At 39.4% G+C, this 23,783-nt stretch overlaps 2 protein-coding genes across 4 annotated transcripts in view; both read left to right on the plus strand.

The window, feature by feature from the left end:
* Positions 1 to 7,243: 7,243 nt before the first annotated feature.
* pkdccb (protein kinase domain containing, cytoplasmic b) lies at positions 7,244 to 14,687 on the plus strand. The gene is made up of 7 exons (XM_053633787.1): positions 7,244 to 9,476; positions 10,585 to 10,701; positions 11,622 to 11,893; positions 12,169 to 12,248; positions 12,356 to 12,454; positions 13,413 to 13,589; positions 13,978 to 14,687. Exons 1-7 carry the CDS (start codon positions 8,931 to 8,933, stop codon positions 14,079 to 14,081), a joined length of 1,395 nt encoding a protein of 464 aa, XP_053489762.1. The 5' UTR covers positions 7,244 to 8,930; the 3' UTR covers positions 14,082 to 14,687.
* Positions 14,688 to 21,928: 7,241 nt separating this feature from the next.
* Positions 21,929 to 23,783, plus strand: part of eml1 (EMAP like 1) — a 59,638-nt gene continuing 57,783 nt past the window's right edge. For all 3 annotated transcript variants that reach the window (XM_053633774.1, XM_053633775.1, XM_053633776.1), the window contains exon 1: positions 21,929 to 22,180. In XM_053633774.1, the coding sequence (XP_053489749.1) occupies positions 21,979 to 22,180 (202 nt within the window). In that variant the 5' untranslated portion in view covers positions 21,929 to 21,978. The remainder of the gene's footprint in view (positions 22,181 to 23,783) is intronic.

Consider the following 23,783-nt stretch of genomic DNA (forward strand, 5'->3'; position numbering starts at 1 on the left):
AATGTAATGTAAATGTAATGTCTTGTTGGAAGGTGAACCTCCACCCCAGTCTTAAGTACCTTGCAGACAGGTTTTCTTCTAGGATTTCCCTGTATTTGGTTCCATCCATCTTGCCCTAAACCTTGCCCAATTTCCCAGTCCCCGCTGATGAAAAGCATCTGCATAACATGTTGCTTCACTGTGGGGATTGTGTTCTTAGAGTGATGAGAAGTGTATGGTTTCCAACAAATGTAGACCAAAAAGTTTACATTTGGTGTCATCCGCTCAGAGAAACGCTCTCTATATTTTTGCTGAGTCTCCGAAGTGCCTATTTTGCAAACTGGAACTTATATGGTTCACCATTCTTCTATAAAATCCTGGCTATGGTTGTCCTGTGAACTCTCAACTGAGCTGTCTATCTCTCCAACTCCTACAGAGTTACCCTTGGCCTCTTGCTTTGCTGACTAATGCCACCCCACTGACTTTTGCTGGATGACCTCCACTAGGAGTCACGAATGAGCCATATGCTTTTTATTTTTTAACAATGGTGCTGCACAAGATGTTCACATTTTGGCATGTATTCTTTCAGAACTTCATTATGCATTTTGTTGAGGTATGTTGCTTAACAAACAGGTGTATCTATACTGAGATTATGTGACACTTTAATTGCACAAAGTTCGATTGCATTCAACTAATTATGTGACTTCTGGTGGCAATTGTTTGCAATAGAACTAATTTAAGGGCTTCATAAGAGGGGGTGAATAATTATACAATCATAACTTTACCATTTTTTAAATTTGTAAATAATTGACCTTTGGAAACTGTATTGTTTCCACTCACTTCAATAGTATGCAATATTTTGTGTAGATTCATATAATTCCAGTTAATATATATATAATCCTACTTAAATCCATTTCAATTCCAGGTTGTAACACTACAAATTGTGGAAAATTCCAAGGTGGGCTAATGACTCTTTAGGGTGTTTCTCAACCACCTTTTCAGGTTAGCAGTTCTCCCCATAGAATGAATATACACTCATAGACCACTAATGGAACACAGTATGACTCCCTTTGCTTTCAGAACATCCTCAATTCTTCATGTCATGGATTTCATAATGTTTTTGGAAACATTCCTTTGAGATTCTTGTCCATGTTGGCATGACTGAAGATCAGATGTTTTAAAGTGTCCAATATGTGCCAAATGCACCATTACACTACCACTGCCACCACTCTGAGCTGTTGACACAAGGCAGGTTGGATCCAAGAATTTAGGCTGTTCATGCCAAATTCTGACCCTACCGTCTCCATGGCATAACAGAAATCGACATTTATCAGACCAGACATGGCTCTTCCAATCTTCAACTGTCCAGTTTCAGTAAGCCTGTGTCGACTGTCACCTCAGATTCTTGTTCTCCACCAGCAGGAATGGAACCTGATATGGTCTTCTGTTGTTGTCGGCCATCCACCTGAAGGTTGTGCGTTCTGAGATGCTTTCTGCTCACCTTGGTTGTAAAGAGTGATTATTTGAATTGCCTTCCAGTCAGCTTGAATGAGTTTGGTAATTCTCCTCTGATGTCTGTCATCAACAAGTTGTTTCTGCCGGCAGAACTGCTGCTAGCTGGATGTTTTTTTGCTCCATTATGTGTTAGATCTAGAGACCATTCTGCATGAAAGTCCCAGGATATCAGCAGTTTCTAAAATACTCAAACCAGCCCATCTGGCACCAACAACCATGCCACGGTCAAAGTCAGTGAGATCCCAATTTTTCCCCCATTCTGATGTTTGATATGACATTAACTGATGCTATCTGACCTGTATCTACATGACCTTATGCACTGAGCTGCTGCAGCATGATTAGTTGATTGGATAATTGTATGAATGAGCAGGTGTACAGGTATTACTAATAAAGTGCATAGTGAATGTACAGTACCTAATCATTATTTAATGGCCGCTTTGGTGAAAAATTGCTTTATTATCCAAGCACACTTTCTAATGGAGATGCAGTGACACCATTTTGAATAAATACAGGCTGGGAGCTTTACAGCATTACATTTTATATAGGCAGCTGTAAGCATATGACCATGATGCAATACATACATTTTTAATATGCTATTGCAAGAATTTTAATCTACTGAATTTTTGGAATTGATTAAGAGTAGTCTTTTTTTAATCAGCAGCAAACTTCATCCCAATTCTATACTATGCTACGTAAGCCAGCAGGTGCCAGGCAGCAAATTAACCAGGGCCTTTTCCATTATGTAAGATATTTTCAGCTCTGCTGCAGCCTGCTGCTAAGATCCGCTTAGATCTGTCTGCTCAGAATCAAGGGTGTTTCTGAACTGCTACCCATGGTAATTTCCACTGACATCTTTCTTCCAGTGTATAACAAAAGGGTTTATTTAAAGCCCTGGTGCATCTCATTGAGAAATAAGACCAGACTTCAATGTCTGAAATGTTGGCTCAGTTAAATACTCCCAGAAGAATGAATATAATGTGGTGTCTTATTGTGTATAAATGGAGTGCAGACAGTTATTGTTATTAATAATATTAATAATAATTTCAGATGCAGTGACAGTGCAGTGATTCTTACAATTGATAGTAAAACGTTATTTAACATATTTCTATGATTCATGTAGCACACACATTTCATTCTTATTTTGACCACTAACTGTGTAAATCATGTTTAAGTAGATGGTTTGTCAAGAAGCCTCACTACTATCAGAAAGCAGCATTTGGCATGTGCACTTAGTCATAATCAAGACTTCAGTATTACTGGCATTAACTCTAGTTGTTGATCTAGCAATAAATAATTTGAAACTACACTGATTCTATACTGAATTGTGAGATTATTAAATATACTACTTTGTAGGGATTAGAAGAAATACATCCTACAAATTCACCCAAAAGTATCAAAATCTTTTTTTTTTTAAATACAGGAATTCACTTTACCAATTACACATGACATTAGTATTGCCATTTCAGTTGATAATAGTATTTCAAATACATATTTCAAGGTGTCAGACATATTGCACAACTATGCTGTCTAGTAAAGTGTTGCACCACCCTGGGTCTTCAGAATGGATTCTACAAGATGCTCAATGTATTGTGTCCAAATGCTGTACCATGTGGAAATGAGTTAATTACACGGGATGGATGAAAACAACTCTTTCCACCTCATTTCAAAGATACTCAATAGACTTGAGATGCAGGGCCTATGCAGACCCATGAGCTCATGAAAACCCACTAACGTGTACCAGGAACTATTTTAGTGATGATGCCTGCATTATGTCATGGTACATTATCGTGGTGAAAGGGTCTGTCAAAGTGAGGATAAACTATAGCCATAAAAGGATGATGTTGGGCAATGTTCACTGCACCATTTAGATGTTTTCTAAAGTGTATCAAAAGCCCCAGTTTTTGCCAGGAAAGTTATTGTCATAACAGAAATGCTGAGTCAGATGCAAGTGCAGTTGAATATCTCCTTATGGGAGAAAGGCAAAACAAACAAACAAACAAACAAAAAACGGCAAGCAAGTTCAAAGACAAGAAACAGGCTAGGATCAGGCGATCAACAAACAGGACAAACTGGGCAAAGGAAAAATCATGAATCAAGAAACTAGCAACAGGTCAAACCAGATCAGCAAACACACGATAGCAGGCTTGGCAACATCTGGAGTACAGGACATAGTGATTGAAAACAGGTGTGCTCAATAAGAAATCTGGTGACTGTGAAGGAGACAAAGGCTGCATCTGAACAACCCTACTACCGTACCATACAGTAGGCGAAGAACAATACGTCAAAAGAGTAGTAAGTCCAAAATCTCAGTATTCATAAAATAGTAGGCAAGACATACCCGGATGACGTACTGATTCCGCCGAGATTCTGCAGCATGGAGCTAATGGACACTGCGCTATCCCATAAGGCATCGGGACTTGCATGGAAGAGCTGTCAGAATCAAAAATGGCGGAAGGCAGTGCATCGGTTCTTTTTAAGTTGTAGGTAACATGACAATGCCAACATGGCAGATGTAGTACGAGCAGAGTGTACGCATGCTACACACTTATACTGATCAGTACATATTGTATCAATGGCTGAGTGGTAGGTACTGAATAGAATGAAGTACAGTAGGTACTGTCACAGTGCGTAATTTTGAACGCATTGTGTGCATTCAGTCAAAGGTAGTCCGGGGTGGCCACAGTATGCGTTGGCAACTGGAGTTCGCTGACTGGGTTGACCTGGGTTGACAGTTACCACCTGATGGTATTGGTGACACTTAAGAGGATAGCTCCAGGGACTCTTTTTTTTCTTTCTTTCCCATCCCCCCCCCCCCCCCAAATTTCTCCCGATTTGATCATTTGCCATTTCCCAGCCACTAGCTAGTGCTCTCTTATCACACAACAGGGAGGGTGAACACTAGCGCATGCTTCCTCCAAGACACAAGAAGCCAGCTAATGCATCTTTTCAAACTGCTGCTCATGCTGCATCACAGGGCAGCATACCACAGTCAGAGAAAAGCATTTACTGCCCTCTTCTGCATACAATGACTCACATATGCCTGTGATTGGTTGGTATCAGACTTTATAAAGAGGTGTATATTACCTTGATTGGACATGATTGATTGATTCTGGAGAGCGGACTTCAAGTACATAAATGGGCTTGGTATCAAAGAGCAAAATGCTGCAATTCAATTAAGTTTTATTTGTATAGAGCTTTTAACAATAGGCACTCTTACAAAGCAGCTTTACAGAAATCTGGATGCAGATTCAAACATTCCAGAAGTGACCGTGGCAAGGAAAAACACCCTGAGATGAATTAAAGAAGAAGCTTTGAGAAGAACCAAACTCAAAAGGGAACCCATCCTCTTCTGGATGACACCATACTCTGGGATTAAGATCATAATGCATTTGTACAGAGAAAGAGTAAATGTGAGAATGTTGTGAATATGTGTCCTGTGCTGAAAATGATTTATGATTTCAGCAACTGTTCTTAGAAGGTCCAAAGCGACAGTTCCCTTGTGAGATTATTCACTGCAGCAGGAGTCTTAGGGATAAACTGTTTTAGGGAAGTGCGTATATTTAGGGTATTCAGGTGAGATTATCCAATGGCTGATGTTTCGACAAAAATGCGTTGGGAAGAAAAATGTCTACACCGAGTAGACCATTTTCACACTTCCTCATGTGTGTGGGACAAACGTACAGTATATATAACCAGTGGTCAGTAGTCAGGCATAAGTGCTGCCTCTGAAAAAATGTTCATCCTGATCCCAACAAATAGAACAAAATCTTTTCTTACTCACAAACACATCAGCACTGGAAGTGGAGAGAATAGAAGATACTCTTAGGTCTATAGCTCAAATTCTGAAACTAACTGATTACTTCAGTTCACCTCCAGGTACAACATCAGAAGAAGACAGTGACAGCACAAACAACAGAGTCTCAGTAATGTTAACTGATCCAGATTCCCCACTACTGGAGAGGTAAATTTAGCTTGACCGCTTGCTGTCAACTGTGGGACAGAAGAGACTAAGCCACTTGATATGCATGTCTCTGGAATGTGACAGTGTTTAAACCATGGATATTAATGACATCATCAAGTATTTCTCCTCTCGTAAGGCCAAGAAGAAGACAGTCTAAAAGTAAGTCACTGTCATCACTCACAAGCAATGTTGCTGTGTCAATAAATCTGTTTATTATGGGCTCATATTTGTGCATAATGCACTGATGAGGTACTTATAATGCACTGTAGCCCAGAAGACTCATTCTCATTTGAGACGAGATGCAGACAATTAATGGCATGTATGCTAATAATAGTGTAATGGAGTGTAAAATCTTTGCTCTTCATTCTAATTTAGATAATCTCATCCAGTTTCTGACAATACAGTGTCCATAGCTTGCATAATTATGTCATGTGATATACCTTGTACTATACTATAGTTTACAGCAAGGGTATGTGAGTGTGTGTCTGTTCATACATGCATGTGTGTAACCTTCTAAATATGTTTTGAGTAGTTAACAGTACGCTACCAAAGGGGCCTTGGGGAGTGACAGCAGTAGAAGTGTATCAGGATCAGGCATCACATTGGATAGCAGGAGTACACATTATTAGGCATGTTCTGATTATATTGTAACTTAAAAGGCTCCATATTTTGATGTAATATTTTACCTTGTAATTAATAATCAAACAAGTACACATTTTGAATGCATCTTTCGGTAATGCATATAAAAGAGTAATGTTGCCTAGCACAATTCTAATAATACATATCTAGTAACTTGCTATCTCTGCTGAAAAAAAAACCAACCTAATCATACAATGTGTCACTTGAATATGAAGTTGGGATGCTGATGTGCTGGTGGTCGACATGGTAGCAGTGGTATTTTTATATGTAATATAAAACTATTTCCAAAATAGTCTGTAAAAATGTATTTGTTAAACCAAAGACCGAAGATAAAAGCATATGCAAATGCAGAACGAACTCTTTACGAACTATAATATCCTGTTGCTGAATCCATACACTGTAACCTTAATCACCCACTCGCTCAGACCATGATATCTACTATGATTGAACCATCCATCCATCCATCCATCCATTTTCCTTACTGCTTATCCTACACACATAGCCTGGAGCCTATCCCAGGGAACACGGGGCACATAGAAGGAGACACCTTGGATGGGTGCCAGTCCAGCACATGGCACAATCATACACCTATTCACATACTATGGACACACACTACAGCTTACCATGCATGTCCACGGACAGGAGGAGGAAACCGGAGTACCCTGGGGAATCTCCTGAAGTACAGGGAGAACCTGCAAACTCTGCTCACACAGGACGGAGATGGGATTCGAACCCCCAACTCCTGGCAGTGCAAGGCAAACGTAGTAACCACTAAGCCACTGTGCATACCAGTAGAGTTGTTGTCTCACAGCTCCAGGGTCCCCGATCCTACGCTCAGGTTACTGTCTACGTAGAGTGTCACCTGTTCTCCCTGTGTCTGCTTGTGTTTCCTCCATTTTCCTCTCACCCCCTAAAATGCCAGTGGGTGGATTAGCTACTATGAATGCTACTATAAATTGCCCCTAGATGTGAAAAAATGTGTGAATGTGTGTGTAGATGATGTCATATGATAGACCGGTGTCCCATCCAGGGGGGCCCATTTGATCCCAGATCCACCGCAGTTACTGAAGAAGAATGAATGAATAAATGAATGAATAAATGAATGAATAAATGAATGAATGGTAATACCACAGTAGTTTTCTAGCTCCCTCTACTGTGTGACAGATTGTTTCTGAATGGCAAGTGTGGCTGTCAAGTGCCAACTACTAAGAAACAGGTATGCCTACACTAAGAAAAACATGCCATTGAATTTATTAGATATTCTGATGTAAATATGCCTAGATGTAGTAACCTAATGACTCAATACCACATGTTCTTTAATAATTAATTAAGTAATACAAGTTAATAGCTAATACACATAGTACATAGTTAATGTACATACATATATACAAATATAAACATTTGTCTCATATCTCATAAGGGCTTTTCACCCAGACAACCTTATAATACTAAGGTCATTATGTTACTAATTCACTTTGTAACATTACAAATGAAAGAACAGTCCTATTTGAGAATTATGGTGGATAAAAAAAAAAATTCAAGCTGACAGACACGATGAGTTCATTCCCAAACGATAATGCATAAGCCTATTTAATAATAACAACAACAACAACAATAATAATAATAATAATAATAATAATAATAATAAATCTGTAGGATACTGTTTGCAGTTCTTTCCATTTCGTTGATCTCCACAATGCATTCATGTTTAATCTTTCATGCATAGTATTCACACTCATCGACAGTCAAATTAAGGTCTATCCATCCATCCATCTTCTATACTGCTTACTCCTTTTCAGGGTCACAGGGAAACCTGGAGCCTATCCCAGGGAGCATTGGGCACAAGGCGGGGTACACCCTGGACAGGGTGCCAGTCCATCGCAGGGCACACAAACACATACACACATTCACACACCCATTCATACACTATGGACACTTTGGACATGCCAATCAGCCTACCATGCATGTCTTTGGACTGGGGGAGGAAACCCCCCGCAGCACTGGGAGAACATGCAAACTCCGCACACACAGGGCCACTATGGGAATTGAACCCCCGACCCTGGAGGTGTGAGGCAAACGTGCTAACCACTAAGCCACCGTAGCCGGTATTTTTTTATTTATTTATTTATTTATTTTTATTTTATTTTTTTTTTAAAAAACACATAGACAATCCATTTTACTTTTTAACATTTGCTACTGACAGAATCAAAATTCATATATCATGCAATTTTATCTAAATAATCTTTATCTAGGGGCAGTGGTGGCTTGGTGGCTTTTTCAGTCCCCAGCACTGCCAAGCTGCCACTGTTGGGCCCTTGAGCAAAGCCCTTAACCCTCTCTGCCCCAGGGACACTGTATCATGGCTGACCCTGCGCTCTGACCCCAACCTCCTAACATGCTGGGATGCGAAGAAAATAATTTCACTGTGCATATGTATATGTGATCAATAAATACTCATTATCATTAAATCATGTATGAATTTTAAATTTTTGTTTAACCATTTATAAAACTAATAATGTTTACACTTTACAGTCTGTGCATATGGACGTGTGTGTAGTGTAATCTGCGTAATGACTGATTTAAAGGGGGGAGGGGAAAAAGAAACAGCATCATTTTGGGCACGTGCGCTGTATTTGTGCAGGCAGATCTCTTGACCGTAGGAGGGGCGAACAAAGACAACCACGCCCATTGGGCGTTTCCCTAATCTACTGCTACAATGAGGGGCTACATGATCAGCCCAGAGTAAACACACAGCTACCAGACTGAGAAGCATGAGCGGACTGAACAGGGACAATCCCACCAGTGACTATATAGCGCGAGTAACTCATTTCTGGTCATGTCTTCCACGAGAAAGCAGTATTTTCTCCTTTCTTGTCTCGCTTTGGTGATTGTTTGCTTGACGGTTGTTATGAAGAAATGGCACTTTGGTCTGAGAGGGAACTTTGGAGATACTGCTCTGGACTTAACTCCTCTGCGCGGTGCATTACTCCAGCAGATCAGAGACAGACAGCAGGAGATTGCTCCTTTTTACACCTTTAATCAGGGACATCGATCACTAGTGGATCATCAGTCGACTTTTCCCAACGCAGACGCGATAAGGAACACAACTCTGCAGGCTCTGGGGTCGGAGATCGGATGCAGGGATCTGAGCGGCTTGACAGTTGTGGATTTTCTCGGCGCCGGTTACACAAAAACAGTGTTAAAGGTCGTTTTACCTCGGGGTTTAGAAGTGGCGTTGAAAACCGTGAACAATCAAGGGACAGACATGAGATCTTGCTTGGAGGATTTCAGGGATCCAGAGGGCTGCCAGGACCTCGTGTCCTTCAAACTGAGAAAAGAGATCATCCTGCTGCAGAGACTACAGCACCCTAATATTGTTAAGGTAAACATTTATAAACAGTAATAACCTGCTGGTTAACTTTTATAGGCTGTCAGAAGTGATCTTGATTCTCAAGTCATTGTGATCAGGGATCAGAAGTGGTTGTTAGTGATGATGAAAACTAACCAGCTATATGTAATAACACACATTACGCACATGACATTACTTCTGATTGGTCAGAAGGTGTTGATTACTTTTCTGTAACAGCACAGCTCTGACTTGTATTGCAGACATAATCAAATCTACATGATCTAATAATAATAAACAGACCAATCACGTGTTGTTATTTGACTTTTTATTTTTTATTTTTTATTTTTTATAATAATATGGTGACGTTTTCTGTAAGGAGATGTTTATTTAACATTTATGGATGGAGTCTCCAGTGCCAGGTTTTTAAGTAACATGACAAGTTGTTTTTTTGTTTTGTTTTGCTTGTTTGTTTGGGGTTGTTTTTTTTGTCTTATGACAAGAAGTGCGAGAGAGAGAGAGAGAGAGAGAGAGAGAGAGAGAGAGAGAGAAATAGGGGCTGGTAAAGGAATGACTGTTTGTAGCTGTTGTAATGTAAGTGATAACAGGAACTAACTTGGCTCATGGATGTTCCACAACTTTAAGTGTTACTGTAAATGGTTAGAAAGCATGATATGTCATTCAATAAATAAAACATTGGAATCTTTGGCAAATTGTTGTGGAATAAGAGGAATAAAACACTTTTTGTGTGGTAACTTATCATAGAACCCTGTCGTTTATTCTTTTTTCATAACAGCATGCTTTGTTGGCTGGGCAGTTAACGTACAGAAAACAGATTTACGACGGTTAATATCTACAATCCATTGCTGGTTTCAGACAGAAAAATAGCAACAGATCAGTGCTAAGTGTCTATTTTCGCTGTATCGCCTGTCAGTTTTCTGCTGCTCACCATCCCTTGCACATTTATCTCCCTACTATTCATTCAAAATAAAGGAAAGTAAATTTCCCATTGAAGTTCGTTTAAAAGCATGTATTCTAGTTAAGAAAGCTTCCTCAGTCTAAACCCTTTGTGTTTTTAATATGAGTTGTGCGATTAAAATACCGCCCCGTGGTTCTAAATGATTGTCTTGTTTTGTGGTTACAGCTGAGAGGTCAGTGCCAGGACAGTGCCCTGGTGGGTGGCATCACAGCAGTGTTGGAGCAGGGAACCCCAGTGCAGATGATTCAGCTCCTGCAGAGCCCCTGGGAAGAGCGCTTTCGGGTAAGAACCTCAACTTGACCACCTCCCCCCCCCACCTCCTGTGGAGTGTTAATCAGGAGTTTCCCACCCACAGCCCCCCACAGGGCATACCTGGGGCAGGGGGTGGATGAAAATTCTCTGGCTTAACTGAAGCACTATCTCCAAACCATCTGAGCCTGATCAAATACTCTGAGGGACAGATGTCCGTCTCAGATATCTTAGCTAGCTGTGAAACTGAGCAGTATCTGGCTGTTTGTGGTACAGACGGAGGATCTGATACCCGGCTCCAGGAAAGTAGAAGTGGTTTATTGAAGTGCTTGGCTCACCAGAGGCAGGCGCAGCGTGTCTGTGCTCTTTGATTTTTTTTTTTTATAGGTTTTCAGGAGAAATGGTTTTACCTGAAGGGGCTGTGTAATTGAGAGTCTGTTCAGTGTATATACTGAACTGATACTAATACAAAGTCCATCTCTGTTATTACAGTGTTCAGCTCCTCCATTGTGATCAAATACAAAAGACTGACATAATACATTTGTTGTTCCTTACAGGCTTATCAAATAATCATGTAGCTCATATGTCTGCCCATTAGCTCCTGGGCATGGTTATGATTACAGAAGTGCAGATTTGTGTTAAGACACAAGTTGTCAATTTCAGTACTGTGATCATCTATTATACTGCTTCGACTCACCATATCTCATTCATCACAGGCATATGATTATCTATTATATAAGTGGAATCCATATCTATCTATCTATCTATCTATCTATCTATCTATATATATATATATATATATATATATATATATATATATATATATATATATATATATATCAGACAGAGATGTCTGCATTCTTAACTATAATGCTAGTTTAAATGGTCTGATTTGTGATTTGTGAATATTGTTATAGATTTCTTAGACAACCTCTGCTCTCTCCACACTGCAGGTGTGTCTCGGCTTGGTCAGGCTTCTTCACTATCTGTCTCTTTCTCCTCTTGGCTCTGTGGCCTTGCTGGACTTCCAGCCTCGTCAGTTCATCATGGTGTCTGGTGAGCTCAAGCTGACTGATCTGGACGATGCCGTTGTAACGGAGACACAATGCAGGACAAGTTCAGATTGCGTGCTGCAGTTTCCACTGCGCAACTTTACCTTCCCGTGCTCGGGCAGCGGAGTGTGCCAAGGCCTCAACGAGATGAGGAACCTTTACAATGCTTACAGGTGAGAGTGGCCCACATTCCATGTTTATGCTAATCGCTGGATAATAATGTTTGATTTACAAGCATCTGTCAGAGTCGGTGTGTCTGGGAGGTATATGGCCGACACGCCTTTCCAGTCCTACCAACCAAGTGTCTGTTTTGTTGAGATATAAACAAGCATATTTTTTGTATAGCTTATTATTGTGTGTATTCGTATGCTTTATGGTTGACTGTCATAAGACACACTGTTCTAAGGAGGACTTTATTATTCAGATTGTCTTTTCTGTGTGTCTCTAGATATTTCTTCATCTATCTGCTGCCTCATCAGGCTCCAACAATACTGAAACCTCTCGTGGATCAGATAATGAATACAACAGGTGAACAGTCTCTCTTGTGTGTGGTTTCATTCATCATAACAACATGTCTTTATTGGTGGATAATTCATCTGCTTCTATTGTATCACTAATGCTGGTGTTTGCCATAGGGGAACTGAAACACAGTGTTAACAAAACACTGGAGGCCTTTGAAGAAGTCTTGCATGTATACAAATCTGGGCTGAACATGCCTTCATCTGTAATTAAAGGTAAGACTGTATTAAACGTTATCCTCTTATATCATTCATGAATCATTTTTATTATCCATTGTTTTACAGTCCCAAACATTCTGACTCATGCAGAGTTTCTTGCAGCTAGAATTAAAACACAATTCTCATGTACCTCACACAAATCACTTCAAACTCTCTTTATGATTTTCGTTCAATTGAAATATACTTTCGGCGTTTCTGTGGTGTGAAAATGGAATACAAGCGAATATTTTTACAACCTTTTTTTTTTTTTTAAAAGACTATTACAGTTGCTGAATGTGAATGCACATTTCAGGAGACTGTTAAAGCGGCACAGAATATGATGCGTGTTAATTTTAATGTCAAATACATAACTCAACAGCACCTTCAAGCAGATGTGCAAACTGTCATAAAAAGAAACCATGTAACTTAATCCGTCTTCAAGCGCTAGTGAAATAGTGATGGCCCTGCAGGACATTGGGTTTCTCTCTCTCTCTCTCTCTCTCTCTCTCTCTCTCTGTCTCTCTCTCTCACTCTCCCTCTTTCTGCTGAACCTGAGCTTTGACATCCATAAATCATCCATATAGCCTCAGTTCAGCAGCACTGAAGTGTAAAAAGCACCAGACCTTCAAAATGTTATGTCCGAACAAGTTTCCAACAGCTCTCGTAAAGTATTTTGACACATTTTGAATGCTTGTGTAATTTGTTAAGCAGATTTTTTTTGTCACATTGTCGGTGGTAAAGAGCTCCTTGTGTGGTGTTTGTCTCCATCTCTGTCACACACATACGTACATAAATTTTACTACGTCTCATATTTACCCAAGTCTCATATGAAGTCAAAGGAATGTCTTTAAGTAACACAACACTCTGACACCTCTTGCTGAGAGCGTGGAAGTGTGAGGTATCCGCTGATTTTATATACACCCATCATGTTTTGCCCAGTTTAAAAACTGACATAGTTTTCCTCTCTTCTCCGTAGACTATGCTGTGCTGAAAGGCATGGGTACATCTGGAAATAAGGAGTACAAGTGCTGGCCATCCTACAACCATCAAAGATGCATGCTCTCTGTGCACAGTGTTGTAGAAGCTGCCCACATCTGCAGCTCTCACCCACAATGCACCAGCTTCTCCGTCAGTCACCAGAAGACATGGACAGGTTAGCATTTCGCTCATATGAGTAATGAATAACAGTTACACAGTGAGTCATTCCTGCAAAACCCAAACCAAATGTACTGTCTGCTTTGAAATAAGCATTACAGTTACACCTGGACTAACATTGTGCATGACTAAGATACAAATGATTCTGAATGTAATATTGAGTAATGTTAAGCTTTATAAATTCAGCATGTAAGTTCCACCACCACTGCATCACATTATGCATACATTAGACATCCCAATGCTCATTTTTATTTATTTTTTTTAACGTGTTTGAATGGCTTTCAGCACAGCTCCCACTATTCATTATGATCAAAAAGAGTCTCAGCACATTTTTATTAAGTGTGTGTTCCTAAGCATATACGCTCTTTGCCTTTACTTGTCTGCAGGCCGACTTCTTGCCTCGTTCAGAAGTGGCTTCAGTCATCTGGTTCCAGATGTGAGCTCCACAGTCTACGTGAGGACGGCCAAAGCCTCGACAGCTACTCTTTAAGTAAGGGGAAAACAGAGCGAGGCAGAACGAGAGATGCTTGGGGGGGCGGGAGAGCTATGAAGTGAATGAACGAGATGTATTTATAGGCATCACACTCAAAAGACTCTTTGATCAGCCTGCCAATGCCGCATGCTGCCAAGAGGCGTCTAAAAGGATTTCCCTTCAGGTATAATTACCTCTCCTTACACAAAAAGAAACACCCAGTCCTCTGTTTTTTCCAGTTTTGCTGTTGTGTTTGTATGGCACAGTCGAATGAAAGGATATTGAGCCGATTCTATACAAGCTCTTACATATATTTACTTTGATGTTAATTGAGCCAGTAGTTCTGCGGTGTTGCGCTGCATGCTGGAATGCCTTAAACACAGTGTTGCAACAGGCAAGGAAAGAAGTACTGAAATTACAGCTGTGTAGGAGCTGAGATAGCTGTTTAGGATCACTTTACTGATCACTGCAATTCATTTTTACTTTTATGCAGTCTACTTTTTCATCCAGTGGATGTGATTGATTTAGTTGTTCTTTCAGAGAAAGAGTTACTGTTATTTGACATTTTTGAAATTGGGTTTTTTGCAGAAAGAAATGAATAAAAGTTTTTTGTTTTGTAGCTTCTTCTCTCAGTTTATTTAATAGGAAAGTCGTATGTGTGCTGTTAATATTCTACCCTTATTCACTTTTAAAAGCAGCCACTATGCATTGTGTGTTCTCCCCTACCTTCAGCGCCGTAGCAGACTGTGCCCCGCAAAGTTTACACAAAACCTTACCAGTGCATACTAATTAATCACTTGCAGGGTCATTATGGTTTAATTATTACATGTAAATGCTCCTTGTTTGGAGGCCCTTTCTCATGGAGAGGCCCCGAAAAACAAAAGCGCATTAAGAACAATTAAAGTAAATCTGCCGTTAGCACAAGAATGGTTGAGCCATCTGGCTCTCCATTCAGGAGTGGTATTTTAGATATGCACAGATAAGCTGGGTTGCTCCATGCTGCTGCCCAGGACTAATGTGGAGCTTGCCCCAACACCCCCCACCCCCCCTGGGCCTAATCCTGGGTTTCATGAGCTCTGATAAGATTTCTTCAAATTATCCTGAATTATCCAACACTTTGAAAATAAGGGCTTGAATAATCAGCAGTAATGGATCTCACCTGTGGGCAGGGGTTGTCTGTTTGTCATACCACTCCAAAACAATATTCAAAAACAGGAATAAAAGTGTCCTAGCACACAAAACACCAATTCTTGTGGTTTTGTTAACATCCTTAAAGGCACCCAAAGCTAAGGTTTTAAAATAGTCCGTTATATTCCTTCCTGTAACTTCAATTCTTGACCACAGTATTTTTTTCTTGACTTAATGTTTGGAAAGAAAACAAACAAAGCTATAGACCCTGAGAATACAGTCAGCTCTAGCTTTTTACAATAAAGAATATATTTAGAAAAAGAACATTTGAAAATACCATGTACTTAATTTTAGACCACACTAAATTTGTGCTTGTTTACTCACCAACTAAGTTGAGGCAATTCCATAAAATAAAATAAAAAAACGTTAAGCTACAAATTTCCAATTACATTCCTGCAATGCTCTACAAATCAAACGTAATATATAATCATTCATTTTAATGTTGCACAGATAATATTTCTATTTAGACAAAAACTAATGTGAATGTTAAATTAACTAAAAAGGTTGTATGAATGTTGAAAACCTAACACACAGCCAAATGTTCCTAGAACTGTAAACTAAAGCTTGTTAGCTGGGTAGCAAATAAAACAAATTCTTGATAGAGGTTCCTTTCTTTTCTGTGTCTTCCAAGGGTCTCAGTGGGCTTCTGTTCCTCCGGGTTAAACCTTCGACTTGGTAGTAGTCTGATGGTGCATGGGATTGTTATTGCACCCCACTCTACTCTCCATACTGTGTCTTTAGTTTCATGTTTCACTTTAGCAGTTTCTATGATTTTTATTCACAATCTCCATCTGGAAATGATATATAGGCAAAAACAAGTCTGTGCCATGGGCTTGAGATTGTGTCAAGGGGCATGAGTGCCTTTAGATGCTGCTGGTTCAAGCTGCACTTGGGAGCCCAAAAAGTTCTAGGAGATCCTAAAGGGCAAAAGATGGACTTCGTAGTCTCCGTGCTGTTATTCATAAATGCAAGTTTACGCCTCTAAACATTAGTGAATAATCATAACGTGCTGAAAACTACATGCCCCCGTCTGCCTGTTGCTTAATGCTAAATGGGTTTGTGTGTGTTAAAATGCATCCAGAAGTCACACAAGTCTTGGGATCGCAAATGTTTTCCACCACATGAGAACATGAGTCTAAGACCAGTGTTTTCATTCTTAAGTAACCCCCCCCCCTTTCCTCTCCTCTTCTGCCTCCTCCTCCTCCTCCTCCTCCTCCTCAAACAAAAGCCATGTCAAGCCATGTAGGCAAAAACCAAGGCTCATTCATCATGGAGTATGATTTCCTTTTTGTATGATTGTAAGAGTACAATACAAGAATAAATAGCTCACGTAGCTTGTTTTGCTCAGTTCTAACTTTGCTCTGCATTTTTTTTTTCTAAACAAACCTTGTAATCAACTATTTTAAGCTCGAGTACAAATCCATTGTTTACTGGGAAAATTCAATAGGGCGTAAACAGAGTTAGGTTATTTTAAGAGTAAGTAAATGCAGAAATGAATTAGAGAAGAATTCTTTCTACTCTACCTCCTGATGGGTCACAGTGGGCTTCTGTTCCTCAGGATAAAGCCATCAGCTGCATGGTACTAGGGTGGTGGTGAATGGAATTGTTATTGCACCCGACTCAGCATCCATTTCTTTAGTTTCCAGTTTCACCCGAACTGTTTCCATCGTTTTTATTTCTGACCGCCATCTGGAAATGATATGTAGGCAAAAACAAGCCAGTGCTGTCAGCTTGAGAACCCGTCAACGGGCATTCCTGCCTCTGGACACTGTTGTTTTAAGCTGCACTTGGGGCCCCAAATGTAAAGAACTTCTAGTTCCTAAAGAGCAAACAGTGGAGTTCTGTGTCTCACTACTTGCTTGAGCATTTAGATAATTGCAGTCTATGCTACAAGATGAGTTTCCCTGCTGAAGCTTTCGTTGCTCACACACATACTCCTAAATTTTAGCGTACAGTCATAGCATGTGCTGACAGCTGCATTCTATGATATATGCCACCAGGAGGTCTGAACTTTCTGCTGGTAGCCTTCTTCATGTTAAATCTAAGGATTAGTGTGTTTTAAGAGACTTGCTCCCCCTGAACACACATCAGAGTTTACTCTCAGATCAGCTTTTTGCATTTAACTCCTGCTTCTCCTTTCCCCTCCTCCTCTTCAAACAGCCCAGGCTCATTCATCACAGTGTGTTCACCAGGACTTCTTTCCATCGCCATGGCCTGACACAATGTTTCTCTAAATCATCTTCTGGCTGGCTGGCCGTTCTGCTGCCTGAGGGCCGGACAAGCAGTTTTTGGGTTCAGAGATGAAGGGAAGGGGGGGAGGGCAAAAAGAACTACATTCTTGCCAAAAATCTCTCCAAGCCTTTTGTTTCTGAAGATCTGTTAACCTCATGACTGGTTAAAAGCTAGTTCAGTGTTTTAAAATTCAAACCACTGGTCAGTTTTATTAGCATGTTTTGTCACACTTTGCACAAATTTAGTGAAATTCACATGTTTGGATCAATTTATTTACATTTATGTTTAGTCATTTGGCAGATGTTCTTGTCCAAAATGAAAGAAATTGACTATATATTTACATTTAAATTTAAGTAAACGTATATATATATATATATATATATATATATATATATATATATATATATTTACATTTACCACAAAAGAACATCCTAGCATAAGCTAAGTGCTAGAAGATCAGTTTTTCCATTGGCATGACCAAGAACATGCACGCTGAGGAATGGCCTGGAGACGGAGGTGTTAGAAATAATAACGGAAGGAGTTTAGACATGGAGCAGTTCCACATCAGATGCACTGCAAAAACATGACACCTTGGATGTTGCACTGATCTGAGCTGTTTGTGGCTTGAAAAGCAAATATAAGAACTTCAAATTTGATGCTTTCTACTGCAGGACCCCAGCACAGTTACCACAGTGAGTGAGAAAACATTTAAAAGTTAAATCCCAGGTGAGGAGCAGAGCTTCGGATCCTTTGTAAAGGAAAAACCAATCAGAAGAAGACGATGATAATGATGATGATCTTACATTACTCTAATTCTTTTTATATAAGCAATATTCTTTATTGTTGTTTTACAAGCCATGTTAAAAATGTGTACTTCTTTACTAAAAGTGTGAAACCAGACTTTATTTGTTTGGCTTGTGGATGAACTGAGATCTGGCATTGTAAATGCGTGCTGTGATCTTATTGCCACAATTAGCACAGAAATTTGACAGGCGCTAAGTTTAAAGTCTATGATGTAATTAGCAAATTGCCTCAATGGCCATAAAACAGTTAAGGAATCATTGAGGAGGCTGTTAAATTTAGCACCATTAAGACTTCATTACCCTTGATCACTGGAATAGGGCTGGCAATTGCTTTTAAGAATACCAATTAAATGCCAATTATGGATCTAACATGCTGGTACTACTGCATGTATTAATGATTCATTGTGAGAAGTCCAAAATGGATGTTAGATTGTCTAAGTGTCCTTGTTGTCAACATTATGCCTTAACTTAGTTCCAGCTTGGGTGAAACTATTAGTAGGAGACATTTTATGATTAAAATCAAATAGTAAAAAAAGGTGCAATATAGTAGTCATGGATTGTAATCATTTCATTTCATCCTTAGTGATCTCCCAAATGAAAACAGCCCAGCTTGGGACTGGGGTTACTGCAGGAGGGTTGGAAGGGGTTACGTTTAGAGAAAGCATGTCCTCTGTAAACTTTTCTGCAAACAGGATCAAAGTAAGCTATGGAGGTAGGGGTCCCAGAGGGTCTGAAGTGCTCATGCTGAGCCTGGGAGAAACCTAAGCTCACACGATTGACAGAGGCCTGAAAATCACTCAATGCCAAACTCTCACAAGGCCAAATTGATTAGCCAAGTAATCAGTCTACAAGCTGGGGTTACTAAACAATCAAATGAACAGGGACTGCTATGACATGATGACCAGGCCTAAAGTCTTTTCAATTTACTGCCTGGGAAGCACACCAATATGACCACAGCAATAGTAAGAGACCAAACACCTCTGCAATGCAATCGATTTGAAGTGTGGCATTCACAGCACACAGAAAAATAAGCAGACTTGGCTACACAGCGAATACATATAAAAGTGTAACATATATCGATAACTCAATAAAACAGCGTAAAAAAAGCAGAAAATTAAATGCAGGCCGAGATTGGCAAGTTGTATCAAAAGAATTGTTACCAGATGTGCTTGAGGCCTAAAGGATTAGGCTACGTAACATACGCAGACTGCAGTGAGCAAGACTGAAAACATAGCAACACTATTTGTTCACCAGTTCGTTGCAATTTGTTTCATATCAGCTTATAAAATTTTAGATGCTGCTTGCTTTGCGTAATTAATAGACTAGACTTTCTGACAATAAATAATGTCATGTATCAGACAGACATGTACATTCATTGTAATGTAGTGCTCAGGAGCATTACCCTGCCAGAAAACCCTTGTAATGGCTTACTGTAAGTATTTGTATAGTATGTATTTTGTTATTATTTTTTAAAATCATACGTCATAAGTTCTAGCAAGTTTTAATGTGTCTTTTGGGGACATCACTGAACAGGTTTCCTTTTACAAGACACTATATGTAGAAACAACAATTTTGGCCATGTCAATAATTTTTAAGATTTTTGGATAAATTGCATATGTGCCTCTTTATGTCTTGTCTTAAACTGTGGTAATAAAATTTCATAATTCGTCAGGAACGTGTTAATTTCACTGATAATGTACACTCATGTTCACTACATTATCTTAAATCTAACAACTCCAAAAAACAACACGAAATGCTTAAGCGCCTTACACTTAATCATATATTCCTGAAAAGCTTGTTTCCTGACATATCTGTCAATTTATGTCATTATGATATACACATAAATATACGCACATTGTTTTCTTGATCAACCTAGAGTGGAAACAGCTTAAACCCACTGTATTTTCAAAAACTGTTTTCCCTTAAAATCAGTTACTTCCTATTTTCTCAACCAAAATCTGTTTCTAGATTTTTTTTTTTGCATTCATTAAATTTTACATTGTTCATTCCTATCCATAATTGGAAGGATATTACAGAGACATTTCCCAATATGTTGGCGACAGGGTCATGGGTGCCCAAGGCTCATTGATGTGCATGAGCGAAGGCTAGCCGGTGTGGTCCGATCCCACAGAAGAGCTACTGTAGCACAAATTGCTGAAAAAGCACATACAGTGCATGACAGCTTGCTGTGTATGGGGCTACGTAGCCGCAGAATGGTCAGAGTGCCCATGCTGACATCAGAACTGGACCATGGAGCAATGGAAGAAGGTGGCCTGGTCTAATGAATCACATTTTCCTTTACCTCATGTGGATGGCTGGGTGTGTGTGCATCGCTCACCTGGGGAAGAGATGGCACCAGGATGCACTATGGGATGAAGGCAAGCTGGCGGAGGAAGTGTGATGTGGCACATGGCATTCATGTGGCTGTTACCTTGACACGTACCACCTGCCTAAACTTTGTTCAAGTACACCCCTTTCATAGCAACAGTATTCCCTAATGGTAGTGGCCTCTTTCAGCAGGATAATGCACCCTGCCACACTGCAAAAATTGTTCAGGAATGCTTTGAGGAACATGACAAAGAGTTCAAGGTGTTGTCTCGGCCTCCAAATGTCCCAGATCTCAATCTGATCATGCATCTGTGGGATGTGCTGGACAAACAAGTCCAACTCATAGAGGCCCCACATCACAACTTACAGGACTTGAAAGATCTGCTGCCAGATACCACAGCACACCTTCAGAGGTCTTGTCAAGTCAATGCCTCAATGGGTCAGAGTTGTTTTTGCGGCACAAAGGGGATCTACACAATATCAGCAGGTGGTTTTAATGTTACTGCTGATCTGTTTTTTTGGTTAAATAATGAAGAAATCATTTTACAACAAACTGTTCTTTAAAAGTATTTCCCTTTCCAGTGAAATATACATTTTAAATCTAACGTCATCCAATGAGTAGCTACATTTTTTGTTTTGTGAAGAATGAAAGTTGATTAAACAATGAGACAATGACATTTACCTAAACGTTATACAAGTTCCAATACAATTTTTTTTTTTTTTTACTTGTGAACCTTGTCTAAATCTGGTCAAGCAAGTTTACATAATGTGTGAAATTTATTTGTTAAGGATTGATACGGTTCTTTTCAGGGAGAAGTGTTACAACAGCGCCACCTGGTGGATGTTAGGTAAATGTGCTGAGCACAATCTCAGAATGTATTTTAACAAAACACTTGGGAGGAAAGAAAAAAGTCGTTTTTTTAAACATTATTTTTATAAATAATTTATGATGGATTTCAGTTTTTGTTCTACAAACACAACCCACTCTTCTTTACTCTGTTTTAAATGGGATATATGGTTGACTTCTCAACAAAAATGATACCAAGAGCATACATTTCAAACATGCTGTCAGAGATTCTGGTTGAGAATATAGAAAGTAACTGATTTTGAGGGAAAACAGTTGTAGGACTTCAGTATACTTTTCAGATGGAAAATAATCTCTAAACACTAGTCACTCTGTTGTGGGCTTGTTGTAGTTTTGCAGAACCCTGAGTGCTCTAATGGGTATTAAAATAGGACTGATTGCACTCATACTCTGGCACAGTTCCTTCCTGGTGTAAAGGCTCAGTCAGATTAAAATGGACTGAGAAGGGGATGGGGAGGGGTGTAAACATATTTATCGTCCAATAGCAGATGGTCCACCAATGCTGGCTGTGCATTCTTCGCATCTCGTGGTCATCGACTGGCCAGAGAGGGCAGGAGCCGTGTTGATGGTGTCCACAGTCTCTGTGCTCTCTGTGTGCTTTGCTGCAGGTATCTTGCATAGGAGACTCGCTAATAAACAACCTGCCTGTGAGAAATTTCCATTACTGTGCATGATGTCAGACCCGGAGGGACTTGCAGTGGGTGAGTGTGGCGAGTCAGAGTAACTTTAGATTTGGGTTTTTACTTGGTATTTTTGGACCCTTTCCATGGGGACAGCTCATCCTGCAAAAATTCTGCTCAATGTGCACAGTTTTTCTGCCTTATATGGCTTTCTTTTATTCAATGTCAATGTCATGATAGAACCAGAACACATTTTATGGTGTCTATGTGTGTCAAAGTTTGCACAGTGAAGAATGAGAGATGTATAATGAGATTGTGTTATTGTCAGCACATATAGGCTACATTTGATGTATCAGCTAAATACTCTGGTGTCGTGTGTCTTTGTCTATTGACTGCGTGCTTATAGGTTCAATACACACTCATCCAGCAGACAATCGTCGATGGTCTGTTTCCCCACAGATAATGTGTGTTGTCAGGGAAGAGCTGATGTTTGCTTTACTGGCAGCACAACAGAAACAATCAGATATAAATAGACTGCTCTTCCACTCTTCCTCTTGGTCTGTAGGTCAGCTGCTAATAAATATTTTATCTACTAATGTGCTGCATTAATGTAGTGATCTAAGCAACTTTGAGGCCTTTGGTAGAAAGCTCATGTTTTACTCACTTTATACTATAATGCAATTTGAAATAGGATGCATTGCAAATTGACTTTTAGAACTATAAAGAGTAAAATATATATATATTTTTTTATGGATGCACAATCAGCATCCAAAGCTTTCTGTAAAGCAATGTGTTTGAGAAAACATAATCTGTATTATTACTACAGAAGAGTATGTGTGGTGCGTATTAACTGTATGTAGCTTCACCCAGATAACTTGTTCTTGACATGATGGCAATTTTGTGTAGAAGAGTTTACTTGGTTTGACTGAATAAACTGATGATATTCTCAGCAAAGGTCATTTTGCCTTCTTCAGTAGTTTTATCCAATCTGTTATAGTCAGAGCAAGATGGTTTCATAATTACAATACAGGAAAGTTTATATTTGTGGACTCAAATCACAGCTTAATCAGCTAGTCCATTTTGCAATATTTGTAATATGAATGAATGAACCATGAAAGGATGAGGCAAACTGTGGCATTGCATTATGGGTGCTTTTCACAAACAGTCAGTTCATTCTTGCTGCCACATGCCATTTGGCTGAATTCATTTCTATAAATTTTAGTGGAATAACATATGAAAAATAACTGTTCACTGGCTTATGCTTCCTGCAAGATCTTTCTTTGTTTTTTACTTAGTCATGCAATTTGTAATCCACATACCCTATCTGTGTGTGCTGCGATACATAATGAGGGCATGTTTCTGAAGTCTCATTCAATAGTCTGAATAACGTCTTTGTTTAATAAGGTGCTGTTTTTAATCAGTCTGCTTTACGTAATCAGTAACATAACAAGAAAACTATTGTGTGATGCTGAGCTAAGTTAAGTCTGAGTCTTTAAATGTGGCCTCACACAAATTTAGTGAGATTATGTGATATATCAAGGTTTCAGAAGAAAAGCAACCAGAATGTTAATTTTTGTATCACCTTTCTTAACTAAAGTAGGTGTTCAAAGGAGACAAGTTCAAACAACATGCAAAGAAAAAGACAGATATTCTTTCAGGAATACAGTCTTGATGCTACTATTAT

The sequence above is a fragment of the Ictalurus furcatus genome, chromosome 9, assembly GCF_023375685.1.
Source record: "Ictalurus furcatus strain D&B chromosome 9, Billie_1.0, whole genome shotgun sequence".
Taxonomy (NCBI): Eukaryota; Metazoa; Chordata; class Actinopteri; order Siluriformes; family Ictaluridae; genus Ictalurus; species Ictalurus furcatus.

Bases quoted from the DNA above. Each gene is read 5' to 3' on its own strand.
- pkdccb (XM_053633787.1), top strand. From the start codon at position 8,931: ATGTCTTCCACGAGAAAGCAGTATTTTCTCCTTTCTTGTCTCGCTTTG. The intron at 11,894-12,168 runs GTGAGAGTGGCC...GTGTGTCTCTAG, and splicing joins AACCTTTACAATGCTTACAG to ATATTTCTTCATCTATCTGC. The intron at 13,590-13,977 runs GTTAGCATTTCG...ACTTGTCTGCAG, and splicing joins TCACCAGAAGACATGGACAG to GCCGACTTCTTGCCTCGTTC.